Source organism: Vombatus ursinus, unplaced genomic scaffold (assembly GCF_900497805.2).
Source record: "Vombatus ursinus unplaced genomic scaffold, bare-nosed wombat genome assembly UNPS02015255.1, whole genome shotgun sequence".
In the NCBI taxonomy this organism is placed as follows: Eukaryota; Metazoa; Chordata; class Mammalia; order Diprotodontia; family Vombatidae; genus Vombatus; species Vombatus ursinus.
This window is the reverse complement of record NW_020955033.1, coordinates 14,232,310-14,255,549: the sequence shown is the minus strand read 5'-3', so window position 1 is coordinate 14,255,549 and position 23,240 is coordinate 14,232,310. Positions and strand designations below refer to the sequence as shown.

General features: G+C 35.0%; 1 protein-coding gene across 2 annotated transcripts in view; it reads right to left on the bottom strand.

Annotated features, from left to right (window-relative positions):
- LOC114031860 (desmocollin-1-like) overlaps positions 1 to 19,291 on the bottom strand; it is a 48,555-nt gene extending 29,264 nt beyond the window's left edge. Inside the window, exons 1-6 of one of the 2 annotated variants that reach the window (XM_027847036.1) lie at positions 18,792 to 19,291; positions 15,847 to 15,931; positions 12,570 to 12,772; positions 11,313 to 11,432; positions 9,779 to 9,934; positions 7,019 to 7,160 (exon numbers count right to left, since the gene is read on the bottom strand). In XM_027847036.1, coding sequence (XP_027702837.1) covers positions 7,019 to 7,160; positions 9,779 to 9,934; positions 11,313 to 11,432; positions 12,570 to 12,772; positions 15,847 to 15,931; positions 18,792 to 18,857 — 772 coding nt within the window. In that variant the 5' untranslated portion in view covers positions 18,858 to 19,291. The remainder of the gene's footprint in view (positions 1 to 7,018; positions 7,161 to 9,778; positions 9,935 to 11,312; positions 11,433 to 12,569; positions 12,773 to 15,846; positions 15,932 to 18,791) is intronic. The other variant, XM_027847035.1, reaches the window with a different exon arrangement.
- Between the last annotated feature and the right edge of the window lie 3,949 nt (positions 19,292 to 23,240).

Below are 23,240 nucleotides of genomic sequence, written 5' to 3'. Positions count from 1 at the left end.
TTGCTTGCCTTCTAAATGCATGGGGGTGGGGATGGAAGGAGAGAAAGAGGTTGGGACTGAAATAATTTTTAAATGAAGATTAAAATAAATAAATAAAGTATATCTACTTTTAAATAGTGGTTCTTATTTTTTCCCAGTTTCTTGACCTTTGGCCAGCCAATGCACTCTGACAGGTCATCACTATGCAGAAGAAGGGAATGACTAGAATTAAGATAAGGAATGGTACTTTTTTTGGTGGAGCACCAATGAATGTATACCTGTTCATTTTTTTAAAAGTTTAGATCTGTATTAATTTGTTTAAGTAGCAAAAACGTTGATGTTATTATGTTATAAGCATCATTGACATAAGACAGCAATGTGTGGATTATTATGCCCATACCCATACTTTTATCTTGTAAGAATCTTGAGATTCTTGTATGATGACAAAATGCAGAAATATTTGTTTGTTAACATATTTACTTATTATTACATTATATATTAGCATTTTAAAATACTTACAGTGTTCAAAAACCATTTGTACCTCTAAAATATTTTCTACTTTTTGGGTCCATGATAACCACAACTCGCTCACTGGTGGCTTCTCTGATTTTTTGTAATTTATATTTGCCCTGCATGACATATAAGAAAATTGTATTCCTATAGAGGTTGATTTATTAAATTTTGTAATTTAGAATTTGCCATTGCATATAAATATTGCAGACCTCAGAACCATTTGTGTTTTGTTCCTTTATTTCATAGAATAAGTAGGAGGTAAAGTAGTGTAATGAGAAAAGCACAGACCGAACCTGTAGTTTGGAGAACTTGGATTCAAATCCTGCCTCTGTCAACTATTAGTTGTGTGATCATGAGAATGTAATTTAAAGTCTCAATTTCATGTTATTCATCTTTAAAATAGAGATAATAGTATCTACTTCATAAGATTGCTATGAAGATCAAATGAGATGATGTACATAAGGCAAATTGCAAACCTTAAAGTATTATATAAATGTCATTTACTTTTTTTTAACAAATGGAGCACCAAATAAATCAAAGTATAGTCTCAAGGTAGTCTACAAGCATTCAAAGATGCTCCACAGATTGGTGTCTTGTGTCAATGATGCTTATAGCATAAAATCTGTATTTTTGTTACTGACGTAAATTAATACTGTTCTTATACCAGTTAATTTTTTTAAAAAAATTGTATAACTCCCTAAGAAAAGTTAGTGGCTACTTGAGTTAGATGCTAACATACAAAGAGAATCACTCCACATTCTTTTCATCACTGATTTTTCTTAGGTGTCTAGACCAGTTTTAAATCAACTATTCAATTACCATTGAAAAGTACAGGATCTAATAATAATAACAATGATAACAATAATGGTAATAATGATAAAAGCCAGCATTTATATAAAAGCTTTAAGTTTCATAAAGTTTCAAAAAGTATCTCATTTTATCCTCACAACAACCTTGAGAAGAAGTCTCTACTATTAACGCCATTTTATGGAAGAGAAAACTTAAGTGACTTACTGGCCCAGAGTCACACAGGAAGTAAGTGTCTGAAGTAAGTTTTAAAATCAAATCTCCCTTATTCCAAGTACTATGTCACCTGATTGCCTCAAAAGATTGCCTACCAAATGCACTCCATAACCTAGGCAATAGTCATCATTCTGTTTTGTTTTCCAACTTTGTTTTTTCTCTCTGAATTATCAAATCTTTGGAGTTGCTATGGATCTCATCTAGGATATCCTATAGTAAGTATCGTGTGTCGTGACACAATCAATGCAATTTCAGTCAAAAATAGGAGCATATGGAAGACATCATCATCTCTTATTTAAAAGCTGTTCAAAATGTCCTTCCAGATAGTGATTATTACTTTTGGTGACCATGTTGCTCACAATTTTATACCCCACTTGATACTAACAGAGAATTATTGGACAAAGCTCTCCTTTGTTTACATCTCTCAAAGAACCAGCCAATTTTAACACATACATAGGATACATGTTCTAGGAAGGGAAAATTTAGGATGCTTTTTGTTCTACTAAATCAAATAAATACTAAAGTCCTTCCAACCCCAAATCTTTGATTCTACAATCAGATCCTCTATTCTATTCATCTTTTAGTCAATTGTGTTATTATGAAGATGTGGTCTGCAATAGAAACTGATTGATAAAATCTTGCTTATTCCTTTCATATATACACACATATACATACATAGACACGTATGTATACTTACATGTATGTGCTTATGTGTATATATACATTATATATGTATATATGTGTGTATATATGTGTGTGTATATATAATATATATATATATATATGAAATCAGAGATAACCAAGATACCAGGAACAAGTAGTCTAAAGTATTTTATGGTAATGAGAAAGTAGGCACATGGATCAATCATTAATGATATCTACTTGGTTATCATTTTGGAAGTAACAGTATTGTCCATACTTTTTTTTTTCCATTCTTGTTATCTTCCTTTCTTTATGAAGGTTTAAGTTTGTTTTCAAAACTCTTTGGCTTTCTGTATAGGCTTCTTTTATGCATACTTTGAACTGTCTAATTGTTCTTCCTATCTTTTTCATGCCATTTTCACTTTCTTTTATATTGTACATTGGTTTCCTAAGTGTTAAAGTCTAAATGTGATTATTCTGCTGTCATCAAAAATTATAATAAATCACCATAAGATGCTTGGAAACTTGTTTTATTTTAAATATATTTATTTTCTTCCAGTTTATACTAAAAGTGCTCTTGGGAAGATTCAATTTAATTGTCTCTCATGCTAAATTTTCTTTTCCCTCTCCATAGTTTTTTGCTATTTTGTATTAGTAAGTTTTCACAAATCTTCCATGATGTTCAGCAAATGAGCTTGCACTTTAATTTGGTGCTTTCTCTTGCTTCCATGTGTCTTTCTTTTGTAAGAGGAATAAATGACTGCTGGCTGGGGTGGCTTCTGAGTAATCTTGGCCTATTCATTATGATGCTTTTTTATATTAGTTAACTTCTTCAAAAAAATGGCGATAACCAGAATGACTATCTTATCTTTAATCCATTTCCCATTTTTAATCAGTAGTATATTTACATATGCCAAAATGCAACTGATATAATTTACACAGAAGTTGTTTTTTTTTTCAAATTTAATGCTAGTTTTTACTTCTACTCTAAAATGTTGGTGGTCTAACAGCAAACATACAGCTGATTCAGGAATGACACCTAGATATTTGCAAGTTGTTTCTATCATGTCAACATGAAATTAATCTGACTTTTGTTGTTGATTATATCTTCTGGTACTTATCATGCCCAGTGCCTTCCAACTAAATTTTTTAAAATAAAGTAATCCTGATATACAGGTTTGGGGCTACTCAAAAGCCTTCCACCTTGGGGTCATATTTTTGCTACATATTGTTAGCCATCTTCACCTGATCCCTCCTTTGCACTTAAGCCAACAAATATCAAGGTATAAGTTAATTGGTTTAGAAGATCTTGTTGAGTTTTTCATAGAATTTCATAGAATGTATCTACTTTATTTTCTGTAACATAGGCTGACATATACCACCTTGCTTATAGTCTACATGAGCACTGAGCTTGAGATGATTAAGTGTCCCATGAAATGACTTTTCTTGTTGCCTCTGAGTGCTCAATGAAACCAACTCACCTAACTCCTTTAACTGCAGCTCCAAGGAGGACCTGTGAGTTGTCCTTTAATTTGGTTATAATTTCATTAGGTATTCTGGTTTTATTTATAGCAAGAATATATGTGTATACATATACTGTACATGTGTGTATATATACATTGTATGTGATATGTGTGTATTGTGTACATATGTATATGTGTGTATAGTCAGTCAATAATAAGCATTTACTGATCATTTACTTTGTGCCAAACACTGTACTAAATGCTGGGGATACAAAAAAGGGCAAAAAACAGTCTCTACCCTCAAGGAACTTACAATCAAATAGAGGAGACCAGGCAAATAATTCGGTACACACAAGATATATATATAATAAAGATGGTAGGTAAATGCAGAAGTGAAAGCACTGAGAAAGTTTTCCTACAGAGGGTAGAATATGAGCTAAGTCTTGAAGAAAGTCAAAGAAACTAAGAGATAGAGATAAGTAGGCAGAGCATTTCAGGCATAGGAGATAGTACAAAGGCAAGGAAATGGAGTGTGGTGTGTGAGAAACATTAAGTGTAGCTGGATCATCATGTACAAAGAACAGAATAAAGTATAAGAAGACTGAGAAGGTAGAAAGGGTCCAAGTAGTGAAGAGCTTTAAATGTCAAACTTTATATTTGGTTCTAGAGGTAAAAAGAAACCATTGGAGGTTAGTGAGTAGGTAAGCAACATGCTTTAGCCTGTCCTTTAGAAAAAACACTTTGACAGCTGAGTGGATAATGGACTGGGGAAGTCTTAAGGAGAAAAGATCTGAGTGGGGAACTTGAGGCAAGGAGTGGTGAAAGACTTGAGGTAGGGAAAACAATTGGAAGACTATTACAATAATTCAAATATAGTGAACCAATGTGATATTTGAGTGTCCAGAGAAGAGACATCCATAGAATTTGCCATTAAGGTAGAAATGGCAAGGTTTGGCAAGGTTTTCAATATGTAGGATGAGTAAGAGTGGGTAGTTTAATGTGAAACTGAAGGATGGTGGTGCCCTCAACAATAATAAGAAATTTCATAAGATGGAAGTTATTTGACGAAAGATGAACAAATTCTGTTTTGAATACCTGTAAGTTCAAAATAGTCAGTTGGTAATATAAGAGTATAACTCAAAGGAGAGATTAGGCCTAGATATATAGACCTGGGAATGACATACATGGAGATGACAATTAACTACAGCATGGGATTTGATGAGATCACCAAATAAAATAGTATAAAGCAAAAAGAAAAGAGGACCCAGGAAAAATCAATTCAACTCAACAAGCATTTATTAGGTACAGATTATATGCCAGACACTTGTTAAGCCTTGATTTAAAAAAAAAGAAATGAAAGCAGTCCCTGTGCTCAAGGAGTTTCCATTTTACTTGAGGAAAGAAATGGAAACACTGTTATTGCAATTAAATGTAAAAAATACATCATAAGGAATCAGGAAAGACCTCTTATAGGAGGTGAAAGTAGTGAAGTGTAGAAAGAGGTAGAGGTGAAGAGGGAGAGGAATCCAGGAGGGGATGACAGATTGTACAGGGGACTGGAGGTGGGTTTTCATGGAATAATAGAGTCCATTACAACATTTACCTCAAATATTGATTGTAGACATATTGTGAGGGATTTTAAATGCCCCGAAGAGCAGTTTCTATTTGATTCAAGAGGCAATAGAGAGTAGTTGAAGGTTTTTCAGCAAGAGAATAACATGGTCAAACTTGGACTATTACAATATAAATTCAAGACCTGTGTGGAGGATGGAGTGAAGAAGGCAGAGAATGGATACATAAACACAGTTAGGAGGCCATTATAATAGTCTAAACACGAAGAGATGAAGGTTTTAGGTAGGGTTGTGATTACTTCCTCAATTTCTTAGTCATAATGATAGCAGACATTTTAATAACACTTTAGAATTTACAGAGCACTTTATGTTGTGGTTTGTCTTTTATTCTCAAAGAGGACTATGCCATCAGGAAGATGATAACATTACTTGCAATTGAATTGGATTTGAGTAAAGGAGTGCTGTGCAAAGTCAACAGCCTTAGTTTTCCTCCAGGGCCATCTGGGTCCAGTGGTCAAATATAGATCAAGACTACTGGAGATGGCCCAGGATACAGTGGGAGACCTTGGCCTTCTTAAGCTAAGGTCTTTCTGAGTTTCAGGTAGGTACCCTAGCAATTATTATTCAGAAACTGAAACTCAGAGAGTTTTGTGATTTGCCCACAGTAATACTGCTAGTGTCAGAAGTGGGAAATGAATTTAAGACTTCCTATCTCCAAATCCAGCACTCTAGCCACTACCTAGGGTGATTCTTAGAAAGGAGACACAATCCTCTATATGGACCATATTTAAAGCCTTTTTGGCTTGGTAGAATCAACCAAAACTTGTATTTTTCGGACAAATCCTTCAGGATTGAAGAATCACATCTACATCATGAGGCATTAGAGCAGGACTTTTGTGGAGGTAGATGCCAATTAGTTATAGTAAATATAACTAGGAAAAATATTGCAAAATTGCTATTAAATACCAGCGAATCTATTGAACATGGACAATGTTTGAAAACATACTTAGCCCACATCTCTTTTTGTATCTTTTTCCTAACTAAAAAGGGGAACATTCAATTGTCATTCAACTAGTTCTGATCTACACAGATTTCCATTCAATAAATATTTATTGAACCAGTGAAGGGGAAAAATTACAATGCCTGTGTCTGGTTACTGTGGGTGGCACTTCATTAATTCAGTATTAATTCACATTTGCTGCATTCCTACTATTTTCAAAGTATTTGTCTATGGGGGGAAAAGTCCTAAGAAATATTTTTGAAAGACAAATTAAACAGGATAATTTCATTTTTTGCTGATTTTTAAACTGACCATTCCTGCCTTTAAAGAATTTATATTCAACTAGGAAGAGATGAAAACAAAATTAGTTTTTTGAATCATTCATACATTTTCTGAATTTATCTCAATATTGTACCCACTTTTCTCTATAGGAAAATTCTTCTTTCCATTTCTTAGACTACATAATAGCTCCTCTACGTAAGGCTGTCTGAGTGAGTCTTTCACACCAAGAGGGTGTCAGAGTGTACACAAAGGTCAAATGAGCACAAATATAATGCCCTCTAATTATAAAATAATAACAAAATATTGTAATTGTACTCTATTACTATCATCTAAATTTAGAGATGGTTTAATCTTGAACATCAGCTTTTAAGAAATTCATAGTATTAATGTAGCAATTCTAAATTAAAAATATGTTTTAATTAAAATTACCCCCAAAACCACCAGCACAAAATGTAATGGTGAAAAAAGATAAAATTTAAAAATACTGTAAATACATGTTAAATTTAATACTCATTATGATATTTTGATTATAATTTTGCACTTACCCACTCTGCAATTTTCTATCACATTAAAAGTAATCATATCTTCAAAACATGGGGCATTATCATTGTCATCTTCAACTTTGATCAGAAGTGGGAGTGGCAGATCTGTTGAGTAACCATCTGGTGTTGTTGCATAACCGGTTATCTACAATATAGAAAGGAGCCCCCAGAAATCCGTTAACATAGTATAAGCTATGTATATTGTCAAATATAGTGAATGAGAATTAAGAAAGCAACAATTTCTTTTAATCCTGATATAACACAAAATATATAGAACCCAAAAATTAATACTGTAACCAAGATGTGTCCACATTGTTCTCTTTAGATGACTCCTCTTTTTTCCTCCTTGTCTCTATGTCTTCTGAATTTCATTTATGAGGGCTTTCCATCTCTTCCAAGTTCACTTCTTCTGCAGAATTTTAAGTCAAAAGATCCAGCCTATCCTTTGATGGAGCCCAGGCCTATTCACTGTTCTTCTGACAGAACACTCAACTCCTGACTCCATGCATTTTCACTGGTGGTCCACCCTACCAGAAATTCACTCACTGATCATCTCCATCTCTAATTTTTATACTTTCCTTCAAATCTCACCTAAAATCCCACCTGCTGCAAGAAACGTTTCCCAATGCTTTTTAATGCTAGTGACTTTACTGTGAGATCATCTTGAATTTATCCTGTCTATATCTATATTTTCCACCACCACAATGATCTAATTGTGACCTCCTTAAGGACAAGGAAGGTTTTTACCTTTCTTTGTATCCATAGTACATAAATAAAAGTCATTTGAAATGACATTCAAATCTGTTCTCTAAAATTTAGGTCAGTCTATGTCTGGCTTTCCTCTCTATTACAAATTCTAAAATATAATAAACATATCCCTCCAAGGTTAAAATTTCTATCTCAGTAGCCATAGATTTATTTTTGGGCACAATCAGGTCTAGACTAGTAATTTTCTTTGTGGTTTCATCCATCTTTTGAAGGACGAAATTATTATTATGACAAACTAATAAATTATTAGCTCTTCTTCCTTTGGCAGAGAAAGCAACAGCAGATGTCCAAATAACAGAAGTTCTCCATCATCACTACACCATGTCTCTGTGCCAAGCTTGTGTTGTGTTCCATATATCCATATATATTCACGTATGGTCCTTCTGTCCAAGTAATCTATAGTTTTCCTACAGGACAGTATTTCTGGTTTCTTCTTTCATTGATCTTGATCCCAGTGCCCTACACCACGATTTCTGAATTGTATCACGTGATTATATCTTCCTAATATGCACTACTACTCTGCCACTACTTCCTTTCATCCTTTCGAGTAAGACTTACCATCGTCAAGTTATGGATGACTCATGTCATTAAGTATTTTAATTGAGCTCTCTGGTTCACTTTCTTTTTTATAAATACTTCATGCATTTGTACTTAGATGTCTGAACTATGCATTTTATTACTTAATTACTTTTATTACTTTAGTCGTACTAAGCATCTTCCCTTTTTCTTCCCACATTGTAGCTGCTTTCTAGATATACCTTGGGAGATACATGTAGACAGTTTTCTCCTTCCTTTTTTATTTAAATCTCCTTTGAGTTAATTTTTCAAAAGTCTAGCAAATTATTTTTTTAAATCAACCCTTATTAGGTACACTCTAACCCTGGTCAAACTCATCATTCCTATATTTTAAGTGGCAGTCCAAAATCCAAATGCTATTACCAGCTACCCTGTTCTTAAACAGATATCCATATCTTAAATCTGCTATTCTGTTTTGCCACTTGTCAAAGTCAACCACATTCCACAATGTCACATACATTTACAAGGAAAACAGTCACTAGTATTTTTGCTAGTCCCATGGATCTCTTCTTGCAAGGACACACTAATTAGGGGAGCTTAATAGTTTAAAAGTTTAATAGAATTTAATAACACCAGGCATATGACATTTATTTAGTAGAATTATTTAAAATTATTTAAATTATTTTATATTTTGAGATTATCTTTCCTAGCAGACAAAACATGGTTCTTCAACAACTTTAAATCGTATGCTTATACATGTATACATACATATATAGGTAAATATTCAAACCCAATTCAAATTACTTATGTTTCTCCTGTGCTTTCTGTCACCTTAGATATAAAAATGGGAGAAGCATAGCAAGCAAAGTCTAGCAGGGTAGTATGTGGTTTAGTTCTTTCTTGATGCAGGATGTGACTTTATGATGCTTATGGAATTTTGTGCGTATTTCTCATTCCATCCTTAGAAAAGCCGTGTGATGTTGGTAGATCAGATGTTGTTATTAAAGCATATCTTCTACTCTCTTCTTTTTATATGAAATGATTTAAATATCAAATGCATTAAAAATGCTATGACTATTGCTAGAAACTCATTACTCAAAATGAACAAAAAAGAAATTATTCTGCTTATTTTGTTTTTTGGAAATATTTCTTAGGACTTTTCCCCTATTAGAAAGCAAGTTTTTGAATGTGTTTCAAAATTGATACTGTTGTAGGCTCAAAGTAGTTAATTAGTGTTTAAATAATGATTATGAAACAGGAAAATGCTTGCTCCCCTCTCTTCTCCATCTATAATAATGAAAGAATCTTGATAATACTTTCCTACTAAATATATTTAAAGGAATAAAATAAATATTTGACCTATAGTAAAATATAATATAATAATAAAAATGAAGGTGTTTAAATGTTACTATTTCTAAATCTTAAGTACTAAAGCACTAAAACAGTAAATAATTCAGTATAACCAATTCAGGATTCTACCTGAAAGCTGTCATATGTCTCACGGTCTACAGCACGTGTACAAAAGATATCCCCTGTGTCTCTCTCAATGTAGAATAAATTGAAGGGCTCCTTGTCTACTCCAGGTCCACTTATAGAATAATAGATGGTGTAGTTTTGTGCAGAATCAGACTGGATCTAGAAAGTTTAAAAAACAAGAATGATTATTGCTATTATTATTATGACAAGAGTCATAATACAAAGTTAAATGTCCAAAATGTCTTAGAATTTGGGGCTGTTTCTGACCACTCTCCTTTTTTTGCTGGGTATGTTCTCTCACCCAGTTCCAATTCTTTCCCAACCACTTGTTTATGTGCATAATTAAGACACACTGAATCACAGAAACTTAGAGCTCCAAGAAGATTCCTGTAGACGTGCTCTTGTTCACCTCCCCCACCTTATTTGACATGTCAGGAAACTCATGTCACAGTATTCTGCCCAAGGTAACATATAAAGGGTATAGCCCACATCGAGCCCATTACCCCTGACTCCCAGGCTATTGTTTCTTCCACTACCTCACAGTGCTGTCTAGTTTTTCAAAGTCCAGAATTGCCTGCCACGCACCAAGCTACCTATGTCTTTACTCACTTCTCATATCATTCATTCTTTTGAGTAGGTTTATCTCAACAATTCTAGTCCTTATGCTAAGATGGAAAATCACCAGGCTACCTTACAGTCACTTTAAGATCACCTTACAATCTACTCTGCCACTGCTTCCTAAGCCTTATCATCTCCCAACCTCTACACACTCCATCTATCCATCTAAGTTTCTCTATGCTACTCTGTATTAATCATACTCACCGTTTTGTATAGTGCAGTGATATTCCATTACCTTCATGAATCACAATTTGTTTAGCCATTCCGCAGTTGAGGGTCACCTATTTTGTTTCTAATTCTCTGATGCTAGAAAATGTATCATGAGAAATATTTTGCTATAAATGACCTATTTCTTTTTATTACTGACCTTCTTGGGGTACATGCCGAGCTGTGATATATCTCAGTAGAAGGATATTAATATCATATATATTATATGGTTACATAAAAATTATAATTATAAATTATTGTGTCCTCTGTGTCTTTAAGTTACTCAAATGTGTGACTGTGAAGTTGTGGCACTGCCATCTAACCTACTGGTGCAATTTCAGAACTCTTGTACCTTATCACTCATTCCACCACTGCATGATTAGGGCTTCCAGGCCTTTTCTATTCAACTTACAGGATGAATTTTCTTTAATGTGTTTTCTCCCTTAATTAAAATATAAGCTCCTTGAGAGAAGAGACTGTCTTAATTTTTTTTTAAATTTGTATCCCTCAATTAATAGCACAATGTTTGCTATGTACTAAGTGCTTAATAAATGCTTTTCCGTTCATTCATCAACTCATAGATAATGCCTTTTCCAATTCCTTTTACTATAATACATCCAGATGTATCATATTGTGTAATACAGTTGGAAATAAAGTATGTGGTTTAACATAAGACTCCTTTAGGGTAATATAAAGCTTTAAGTGCCCTTACCTGTTGAATTTGTTGTGGAAATGGACCTAATGAGTTTTCCATTATTGAACATGGAATTGGAGCCCATCTTCTTTTGGTTCTCTTAAGAGTTTTGTCTTTTGCATGTCTTTTCATAGGTATCTGAATATGGTAGGAGGCCAAAAAAGATATCATAGATTATAAACATACAGATTAAAATTTTACAGTTATGAATATAGAGTGGAATTAAGAAAGTCATCATATAGCATAAAGCAAACATGGTATGTTCTTGATTTGAGAAGAGAAAGATACATATTTAGTGACATGCATATATGTACACAAATACAGAGAAGTGTTCAGACCAATACTTTCAACTGCTTTCCCACTTCCTGCTTCTGCACCTTCCCCCCAGTTCCCATGTCCAGCCCCAATCTCACCCTGAGTCACCCCTACTCTTGATGAATCAGAAACTTATCGGTCAGTCATAAGAGAGATTTTGGACAGTCTTAGGAAATCCATAAACCAAATGATTCATTGAGAGAAGATCAAAAATACTACAATTTAAAGTGGTATGATACTAAGCACTAACACACGTGTGTGTGTGTATGTGTGTGTGTGTGTGTGTGTGTGCATACATGTGCAAGGGATCTTAAAAGCTTTAATGGCTTAAAACTACTGTAGGATTTTTGGGATTCCCTGAATGAACATACACACACATATGCCAAAGCTTTTACTATAGGAATGCTTTCCTTTACACACATATGTGTATACACACAAATGTGTTCTGGAAAATGTATAATCTGAATTCTTATAAATTAAATCAGACAATGTGTTGTAGCCAAGAGAGCACAAACTTTAAGTCAGAAGGCCTGGGTTCAAATCTTGGCTCATATATTCACTAATTGTGTGGTCATAGGTAAGTTACATTATTTCTTGGAGCCACAAATTTCCATGTTGGTAAAATAGAGGTAATAATCCTCACCCTCCTAGGAAGCTGAAGAAAGCATTTTGTAAACCTTAAAAGACTGTGTGTATGTATGCGTATGTATATGTGCATGTGTGTACATATAGAATATATATGTATATGTATGAATTATTGTACTTAAAATGAACTAGACCTGCTGCTTAGAAAAACTTGGTTGTAAATCCTTTTCATTTTATGCTGTAGCTATTTAATTACTTTTTTTCATAAATCAAAATGTTCATATTGAACTTGTACCTAAACAACAGCTTGGGTGATGTTTGTTTTAAATAGACAAAGCAATAAACAAAAATACTTCAAGTTTTCATCCATTGTACCTTCTTTTCTGGGGCTAACAGTGCAATCTCTATCTTTTTTTGTTCCTGTTTCTGAGAGTCTGAGAGCAAAATAGCAAAGGTTCTTCCCTCAGAAGACAACCCAATGTTCTTTGTTGTATACACTGAACCATCTTCCAGAATTCTGAAGTCAGGATCACTTGAATGGATGAGGTCAGCCGATTTGAGGCACTCCTCTAGATTAACTGCATGGAAGAAATTTGACAGGGATTTGAAAGATGCAAACAAAAAGAGAACATGTTTTACAGGAATGACAACTGCTTGTTACAGCATGATAAGGATAGGGATGAACCTAACTATATTTGAATTATGATTGACTCTTTTTCCAACTAATTCAATTCCATTCCACAAACATTTATTAAATGCCCACTAGCTGCAAGACACTGTGCTACAAGTCAAGAATACTAAGAAAAAAAAAAGAAGGCTCAGCCAATAAGAAATTTATATTCTACTAGAGGAATATAATAAGTTACACAAGTAAGTAAATACAAAGGTTACACACAGCAATCTCAAGAGTGAGAGAGACAGTGATAATAACTAGGATGATGCCAGCAAAGGTTAAAGAGTCTTATCTTGCATTGATTTTGTGTCATAATTTCATAATAATTGAACCTACTACATTTAATTCACTTTGGTTATATTATTGAAAATATACTGTGAACAAAGATTTAACAATCTTTTTCTTCCAGACACCAGAGTTTTGTTTTGTTTTGACCAATGGAGATGAATGTGAACACAGAAAAAATTGAATTTTACTTCTGACTTTAGAATCAGCTTCTAACTTGCCAGATCACATTCTTCTATCATTGATATTAAGTCATTTGATACTGTCTAAAGATCTATTTATAAAAAATGCTGGATTTAAAAAAAAACAGGATTAGGAGATGCTGGAGCCAATCAAAAAAGCAGTCATTAAGTTCCTCCTACCACAAGCAAGACACTGTGTAAGGTACTGGATTTACAAAGACAAAATTACCTGTGTCCCAATAGAACGCGCAATATTTTTTCCTTTACTTTTTTTTAGGCAATTGGGGTTAAGTGACTTGCCCAAGGTCACACAGCTAGTAAGTGTCAAGTGTTTGGTCTGAGGCCAGACTTGAACTCAGGTCCTCCTGACTCCAGGGCCTGTGCTTTATCTACTGCACCACCTAGGTGCCCCCTTTCCTTTATTTTTTTGACTACACTCATTAACTTGCATGTATCTTCTTTTTCAAGCAAAAATTTCTTTTAGATGTTCATTTGAATTTCAGCCTTTCATATGTAAGACATTCTTCAAATAGTCATAAACTTTATGTTTTCAATAGGATAATTTCCTCCCCATATAAGAAGTAAAAATATAGCTCCACGCCTAAAGACAAAATGCTAAGTCCTCATAAGAGAGTACCAATGTCCACTTTTTTCAAACAGAATTCATATTTGCACAATTTCATTTTTCTTATGACAATATGGGAGTTTATATGTATTCATACCATTTGCCCTTTGGATCTTAAAATCTATATTGTATCTATAGAAATCTACATAAAATCTATATATCATAGACTCATAGATTTAGAGTAGGAAGGAACCTCAGAGGTTTTCTAGTCCAATCTCCTCATTTTACATATAAAGACACTGAGGCCCAGAGAAGTTGAACCTTGCCCAAGATCATCCAAGCTAAGAAATCATAGTCAGGATCTGAACAGCTCAAATCTGTTGACTGCAGATCCAGCTCTCTCTCCACTACAAAACCCAAATGAAGTCAGTCCATTATGTAGCATTATTAAGAGTTTGTTTTAGGTATCTTCTGGTAAGTTTTACAACTATATAGCAACTAGATTGGAAAATCTGGTTGAAAAAATGAGGAAAAGTTGATCAAGCAAAAGTAAATGATATGCATTTCCTTAATAATATGACAAATGCTAACTGTAGTAGCATTAAGAAATCTGCAATGTATTATTTTAAAAAGACTGAAAACTTCTTCATAATAGTCTTCAGTTGAGGTCATTGTATACCACCTAATATGCCACCTAATTATATCTACAGGTAACTAAAATAAAATATTTTTATTATTAAAATAATTAAAATTATATAACAATGTCCTTATTTGGAGGGAAGGCAGGCAAATGTGGACACTACTATAAAAATGCTCAGAAGATTCTTCTTATGTTGAGGTAAGGCCAATTCTCTGGGCAGCAGAGCCAATGCTTATACAAATATTTTTAGAATTCCCTTTACTTATATGGGCTTATGAGGCTTAGACCCTGAGGAGATCCTGAAAAGTATTTAATTTGACCTGCTCATTTCATAGGTGAAGAAACTGAGGACCAGAAATGTTAAATAATTTGCTCAAGGTCTTATAGCTATTAAAACTCAAGATGGAACTAAGACTTTTGGGACACTCTGTATTCAGGGGCAAATTTCTGAATAAAGAGTAAAGATCAATGAGGAACCTAGATGAACTGTCATAGTAGAAAGAGAGCTAGATTTGCAGTCAGAGAACCTAGGTTTAAATGATGAATCTGCTGTTTATTTCTTCCATGAACTTGGATAAACTGTTTAACCTCTCTGCACCTGTTTCCTCATCTATAATTTGAAAGGGTTGGACAAGATGACTTCTAAGGTCCCTTCCCACTATAAAATATATGCTCCTTATGAATATTAGCTACAAAGTGTGAGGTACACCTACCTCATAAACCAGTAGTGATGGTGGTTATTGTTATGGGAAAAATAGCTCACATGCTAGTAGGATAATATGGAGGTAGATTTGGTTTTGTTTCCCCATAAGTAAAATGTATAGTTGTTTGCAGTTTGGAATCTTAGTATTTCCTATCAATATCTAGTGGTTTAGAGAACTATGACTTGGGAGCTTTGGAAGTAGCTTAGCTCCTTGAGGGAAAGCACAATGTTTCATTTCTTCTTTGTATACCTGAAGCCAACCTTAGTGAATTGCATATAGAAAGTATTTTAAAAGATTTGCTGACCTGAATTGAATTGAATTGATATGCAAGAGATTTAGGTTCACTGGTTCTGAAGAAATAAGCTTCAGTTATTTTAAATCTGATGTGTGTTCCCTCATTTCTCTTGAATGAAAAGAAAGAAAGCATATTCTGGGATTTCAGATATCCCTAACCACTACAACAAAATAAGTTGTCTGCTCATCATTATAGGCCCAGTTTTAAATAGGGCAATTGCTACCTGGCTTTCATCCCAGCTCTTAGAAAAGCCTTAAGCAAAATGTAGAAAATTACAACTTTGAAAGTCTTACAACATTTTTTCTCACCTCTGCCTACAAATGTGTCAGCCTGAAGATGAAAGGGGACTTTAAGAGCGACTTTCTTACAAGCATCACAAAAGAAACACAGAACCTACAAAGAAAAAAAAATGCATTAAGGGGAATTACATATCATCCTAGCATTTTGCATGTTACTAGCATGTCATAATAAATGTTAGTTTCTTACTACATTTGAAGTTTGAATCTTTGAGAATGAACCTTGAACGATTCCCTTGAAAGACTTAGAAAAATGACCTTAGAGATTTTGAATTAAAAGGAGGGAGAACATTAGCTTCATGAAACCAAAATTCAACTTTTAATCATTCATACAAATTCATATATTCATATGTAATTTGAAAGTAGAAATAAAATGTGGAAAATCAAAATAATATAAAATTCATAAATTCATATAAATAAAAATACTCATTTCTTAATTCCTTAATTCCTCATCTTTATGGCCAAATAATTTATTAAAATAGTCACATATTTCATTCTAATTTCTAGCATAGCATAAGGACTTAATTTATTTCACTGGAGGTTGTCAAAAAAGGAGTTCTATTCTTGCCCTGACTCCAAACTGAGGAGTGGATAAGCAATCAAAATAATTCAAGAAGTGAAGGGTTATTTTGTTATTTATTTCATACAGTTACTACTAAAAGTCAGCATAAAATTCAGGGGTCTCATATCTTACAACTTATTATATAGTTCTAGTTTGTTTTTTGTTTGTTTGTTTCCCTTGGGGTCTACTCTATATTGATATAAACGTGTGTGTGTGTGCGCACGAGGCAGAGAGAAAAAGAGAGAGAGAGAAAGAGAGAGAGAGGAAGAGTGAGAGAGAGAGAGAGAGAGAGTTAGCTGTTCTGCAAGGATCACTCTGCAATTTGTCAAATAGAAAAGTTCCTAGCAAAGTTGGAATGCCCACAGAATAACATGTCATATTTCTCATAATTCTTCAGTGAAAAGATATTTCTTTAGTCTGAGTCCTTTTATTATGGGATGGATTCCTGTCTATTTTTTTTTTTTACATCAATGACTTTTTCTTTTTGGGCCTAACCTTGGTTCAGAAGAGAGAATAAAACCTCATGAACAGATTAAACCACTTTGAAGTTTTGTGATAACCCTCAAGTGAAGCTGAAACTACCTAAACCAGGAATGAAAGGGGAGAAAAGCCACATTTGGTACTCCTCCCATCATGGATAGCTTTAGACACAGCAAATAGTCTCATCTGTTTGACTGTTTTAAGTCTTCTTTCCTCAAGTCAATGAATGGTCTAAAATGACTTATTAGGGTTAATTTAGTCCTGTGATTTTAAGAAAACATTCTAATAAATAATGGTTTAAATACTATTGTGTGTACATAGTAATGTCATTCTGATCTTGATTCTTAGGTGCCGTGTGTGGGGGAGATAATCTATATAAATAATTTATTTAGAAAATCAGCTAAGTCCTATTCATTTTATATATCCATATGTGTGCAATGTGTATTGCATTAACTCCCACTCTCTTACTCCTTTCTTTCTGCCCAGACACACCTATAGAACATTACAGATAGAACCAGTGTGCACTATTGATGCCTACAAGTTTAAGCAGGGGCCAAGAAATGTACAGGGAGGGAACAGGTGTCAGGAAGTGAAACAGGTGTGTCATAGATAAGGCTCCTTGCATCCCTATAGGGTATTGGTGATAGTGGAGTGGGAAATAAAAGGGATATGGAAAGCAAATAAAGAGAAAACAGTGTAGAGTTCCTAGAAAAGAATTCTCCAACACTCGTCCTTGTTCCTGACATCACCCAAGTGGTCGTATTCCTCTTAAGAGATCACTTTTAGGCTATCCTTCGAGCCAGAGTGGATCAAGAGAACCATCAATAAGGGTAAAATGAATGTATTTGTAAGGAGACCTTTGGCTAGCACATCCATCCTCCATGCCTTATGCTTCTTTGGTGGATTAGTGAAGCCCAGCCCCATAAAAATATATTTTAGGTCTGGTTGACGTAACAGCCTGGAATAGAGGAGGGAATTCACTATAATGGGAGAGAGATGTAGCACCTTTAAAGAAAAACAGATACATATACAGGCCCAGTCACTAACGACTTGGTAAAGCAGGGTCAATTTGGCAAGATCCTCCCCCACATCCCTCCCAACTTTCCCATCTTCCACTTTTCTTTTTCTTTTCTTTTCTTTTCTTTTCTTTTTTTTTTTTTTTTACACAAACCTCTCATGAGAAATCCCTAGATTGGACCTAGAGCAGTGGCTCTCTTCCTGAATTTTCACCTTCCTTTTTCTAGGTGAGGTGTTCTTAACTTGGAATTTGTAAACTTTAAAAAATATATACTCATAACTTTTTGATAATAAATATAAGTGGTTTCCTTTGTAATCCTAAGTATTTTATGCGTTTAAAAACATTATTCTAAGAAGGGTCCCACAGGCTTCACCAGACTGCCGAAGTCCATGATACAAAGAAGGTTAAGGACCCCCGTCCTTAGTAGGGGAGTCTCAGCTGCCCTTCTCTGCACTTTCCAGGGCTGCTGACTTACTGAACGCACGCATTCTGTCCCCATGATTCCTTAGGTGATCAGCAGCCAAAGCAGCTTCTCCCAACCCCAATCCCCTTCTTTCCAAATAGCTCTACACTTTGACACCAGCTCATGCTATTTGGTCGCGTGCCTGAGCAAGGATTGTATTGCACTCACTTTTCTCCGGAGAAAAAAAACTCTGCTCCTAGGGGAGCAGGGAATTCCCCTGGAGCGGGATGTCTCGGAAGCTGTTTAGTTGGGCGTCCCGCCTCCCTCCTTTCACCTTTGTCAGGGCTCAGAGGAAGCGAGCTCCCTACACTAATCCCCGCAGTCCATCATTCTCCTCCTCCTGCCTTCACACCCTCCGGGGCCAGCAGGACGAAGGCAGGAAGAGGCTGCTAACACGCTTGAGTATCGTCGCTAATGCCTCGACTCTTACTCACCAGGAGATAGAAGAAGAGATGCCTACAGAGGCTGCTCCTCAGGGCGCCGCCAGGAGTTGGTGCCATCAGAAGCGTTCTCAATGGTCAGGGAAGGCAGCGGCAAGATGAATCAGGGCAAGCAGGTCCCCAACTGCAGGCCCCTGGCTGGAGGAATATGCTGCCTCCTCTGCACCAGTGGAGAGTCGGGAGAGAAGTGAGGAAGGACAGAAGGAGGAGGAGCAGGAGGATGACTTTTCTTTTCTCTCCCTCTCTTTCTTTCCCCTCTCAATTCTGTCTAGCCCCTCTTGCCAAGGGGTTTTCCCTCAAATGTAGAGGGTGAGGTACCAAATCACCCCAAAACCAGCCAGTGCTCCTTCTTGAAGCACCTTTCAAAACTTCTGTTACTTGCCACATAGGCAGGAGGAGAAGGGAACACCCTTGGTCCTCAGCTCTCTCTTTCTCCTCCTCCCTACCCCCCAGATTGATGGTATGAAGTCCCTTGCCAGTTATTACCCATTCCTTCTCCCACCCCTTCTCCTCCTCCTTGGCCTTATTAACCTGCTCTGCCCCAGGCAAAGAGACATGGATCATGCAGGGAAGTCAAGTTGGAATCATTCTTTCTTACTCCCTTCCCCCACTTCCCATTGCCATTGGCAAATCAAGGGACATAAACAGATATGCAATCACCTTCTCATCAGTCTGTTATCTCTTCATCTAAAGCATTTAGGTGTTGCCTTGTCACATATAGCATTGTTGTTCTGGAAGAAATGAAGTCTTCTAGTCTGAAGCAGTTTAGCTCTGTCTATTCTTCAGTATTCTTCCCTTCCATTTAGGATGCCCACAGGACCTTAGCCTAAAGGCCTGAGAGAATCTAAGAAGCCATTATTAAATCTGTAGTCTGTGTCAAGAATGGTCAGGTAGAAACTGGGAGTGTCCCTTCTTTTCTTCAATTTTTTTTATTGTTATTGCAAATATATAAATTATTTTTCTTGAACATTGTTTGATAGAGTTTCTTATACAAGGCCAAAAAACTTTAAAAGCACTCCATCCACTTTAGTTGCTTTCTAATCACAGAATTTTAGCCATGAAAGAAACCTAAGCAATTTGGTCAAACCACTTCATTATAAGGAAATGAAGGCCTAGAAAGGTTAACCAATATAGATAGTCATGGTTATACAACAATTCTCAGCCCAGAACCCAAGTGTTCTGATGCTTGATCCAGTCCTCTCTTCCATTACAGCACTCAGGAACCTGTTAATGTGAAGTAAAACAAAAGATTTCACTAAGTAGAATATCTGAAACAGACCAGTGATGCAAAAGTTTGACATCTTGACATGAAACATTTGTCTAAGCTCAGTGATATCTATTCCTCATCTCAGAAACAGAAAGCTGATATCATTTCAAATGATCAAATTGAAGGAATCATTTCAAATTGTCAAATGCTTTTCCCCCAGAGAAATCAGCAATGATTTATTGCATAGATGTTGTGAGGCATAAGAAGAAGAATATACCATGTACCCTGTCTTCAAGAATGTTATGATCTAGTTGGGAAAACACCATAAATAAGAGATACCTCATTTATACTACCTATAGAAACTTGAATGGATCTGTGATTTTATCACTTGGGGGAACTTCTTCACCAGTGCATATCATAGCCTCTCTGCTTCATCCTTTTTGGTCCCCCACCCCTTTTTATTATGAATTTAATGAAAGCACACAGAAAATTCTACAAGTACAAAACAGAACAAGGGGAAAAGACTATGTATGGAACCACAAATCTCTTTTATGTCTGGCTTGCTAAATCTAAAAAGTTTTAGACTGTTTTCTAGTTTTCTCAGAAGGCTTTTGTCTCTAATCTTTTTTTGGGGGGGGGGCAGAGGTTTTTTTTAGGTATTCCAGTGATTCTTAGATAATCTCTTGACTTATTTTCCAAAACAATTGGTTTTGATGGAAGATAACTTATTTATATTTTCTGATATATTTTCAGTTTTCTTCACTTTTCTTTTAGCATCTATTAATTGATTTCTATTCCAATCTAATTTTTGTAGTCTGTTACTTGAGGATTTTCTGCTTTCTATATTAAGCTGTTTAATTTTCTTTTAATTATGTCCTTTAGAATTCTCCCTTATTTTCTTCCCCATTCTTTCTTTTAGAGCTCTTATTTCATTTATACAATCATGTCTAGTAAAGTTTATAGCAAATGTGATTTTTTTGAGACTTTACATGCAAATGATGTGTTTTTTTCTTTTCTGCTAGCTTTGTGTCTTGATCATCCCTGGATCTATAATATTTCTTTATCACCAGTGTTTTATCCATTTTTCCAACCTTACTTCCTAAATTGGGACTTTGTGCCAGGGCTGGGCTCTGCCTCCTCCCACATACTGTCTATGTTTATATATATATAGGCAGGAAATGGTCACTACTATCCCACTATAATTCCACATTTTGAGTGTTGGGTTTGGAGGATATTCAAGCAATTAGGGGGGAAAATAAGCTTAGGTTAAAATCATAAGTCAGGAAGCAACAAATTATATAACCCTGTATTTATCACTGAAACTTGGTAGGGTAGGACTCATGACTGGAAAATGATTATGGAAGGGCATGCTCCATTCAAAAGAACAACATAGATAAAAGGGAAGTATAGAGTAACAAATTATATTAAGAAAATATAATTACATGTAAGAAAATCCAGGAATTTGAGAGGAGAAATTTGGTAAAGAGTATTTGGGTAAAGACAGATAGGAGGAAAAAAGAGGTGGTGTTATATACAACAGAGAGCTTTGACAGAAAGAGAAAGTAGATTAGGAGTTTGTGAAGTATAGCTTACATTTATATCATATTTTGCATATATCATCTCATTTGATCCACATAAGAATCTTGTGACATAGATAACTACAAGTATTATCTTACCTATTTTTACAGAAAATGAAATAGGATCAAAGGACTTACATGGCCCCACAGATAGCAGGTAAATGTTATGGGCAGAATTCTAAACTCAGGTCTTTCTTGACTTTAGATTCAGTGATCTTTCCAGTATATAATGATGCCTCTTAATCACAATCTTACCACAAACCAGTCACAGATCCATGATATAGTAAAGATGGAAGACTTCAGTTATCCGGACATCTGAAAGAGTTTTTTTTTTTCTGCCCAGAGCAGAGGAGCTAAGAAATTCCTGACTAGCCTTTAAGGCAGAGGACATGATGAGAGAGGCTACTATTCTGACCAACTAGGAGGAACTAGATCCTGAAGTATAATAAAGGAGACATTAGAGCTCATAAAAGATCAGGAGAGGAAAATCCAGCAAGATTTGAAACATTCCCTAGATTCAGAGAGATCAGATTCAGAAGGTCCATTGAAAGAATCCTATTATTTCATTACCAAAGTTCATATAGGAGAAGTCTACCTAAGAGGAACAGAATGCTCACAAAAATTAAATTCAAATAATTTAAGTACAAATAATTCTAATAAAGAAAATAAAGGGAGCTAACTAGATAACAATGCAGATAAACAGTGAACTGATCAACTGTCTTACATTTAAAATGTCACGTACAAAATATGAAAGCAAGGGCACATGATAAAGGATGGATATGTGTGGTATGATCATATAAGCATAACATTGGGAATATAAAGTTAAAAGCACTGTGGTAGGGATGTTAAGAATAACAAAAGGGATTTGAAAGTTGTTGTTTTTTTAAGTTGTCTTGGAAAAATTAGGAAAGTTAAAGACCTGCTGTTTGAGATGGAACAATTATAATAAATGAGAAAGAGAGGACAGAACTACCAAATTCTTATTTTGTTTCTGATTTCAATGTCAGAGAATGCTTACTAGACTAGAAAGTATAGAACAAAGTTGGCTAACAGGGAGTTGAAACCCAAGTAACTCTTAAGCTAGAGGACCTCTTTCTGTATGTTTTCTTAATGGTAATTTTTATCTATTTTTTTGTTTTCAACATTTACTTTCACGAGATTTTGAGTTACAAATTGTCACCCCATCTTGCCCCTCCCCCCACCCCAAGATGGCATGCATTCTGAATACCCCTTCCCCTAGTATGCCTTCTCTTCTATCTCTCTCCCCCTTCTCTTATCCCCTTCCCCTTCAATTTTCCTGTAGGGCAGGATGGGTTTCTATATCCCATTTCCTGTATTTCTTATTTCCCAGTTGCATGTGAAAACATTTTTTTTAAACATGTGTTTTTAAAACTTTGGGTTCCAAATTTTCTCCCTTCCTCCCTCCCCATCCACCTTCATTGATAAGGCAAGCAACTCAATATAGGTTATATATGTGCAGTTATGCAAAACACTTCCATACTAGATATGTTGTAAAAAACTAACTTTATTTCCCTTAATCCAATTCCGCCCCCCATTTATTCTATTCTTTCTTTTGACCCTGTCCCTCCTTAGAAGTATTTGCTTCTGATTACCCCTTTTCCCAATCTGCCCTCCTCACTATCATTCCCCCACTCTCTT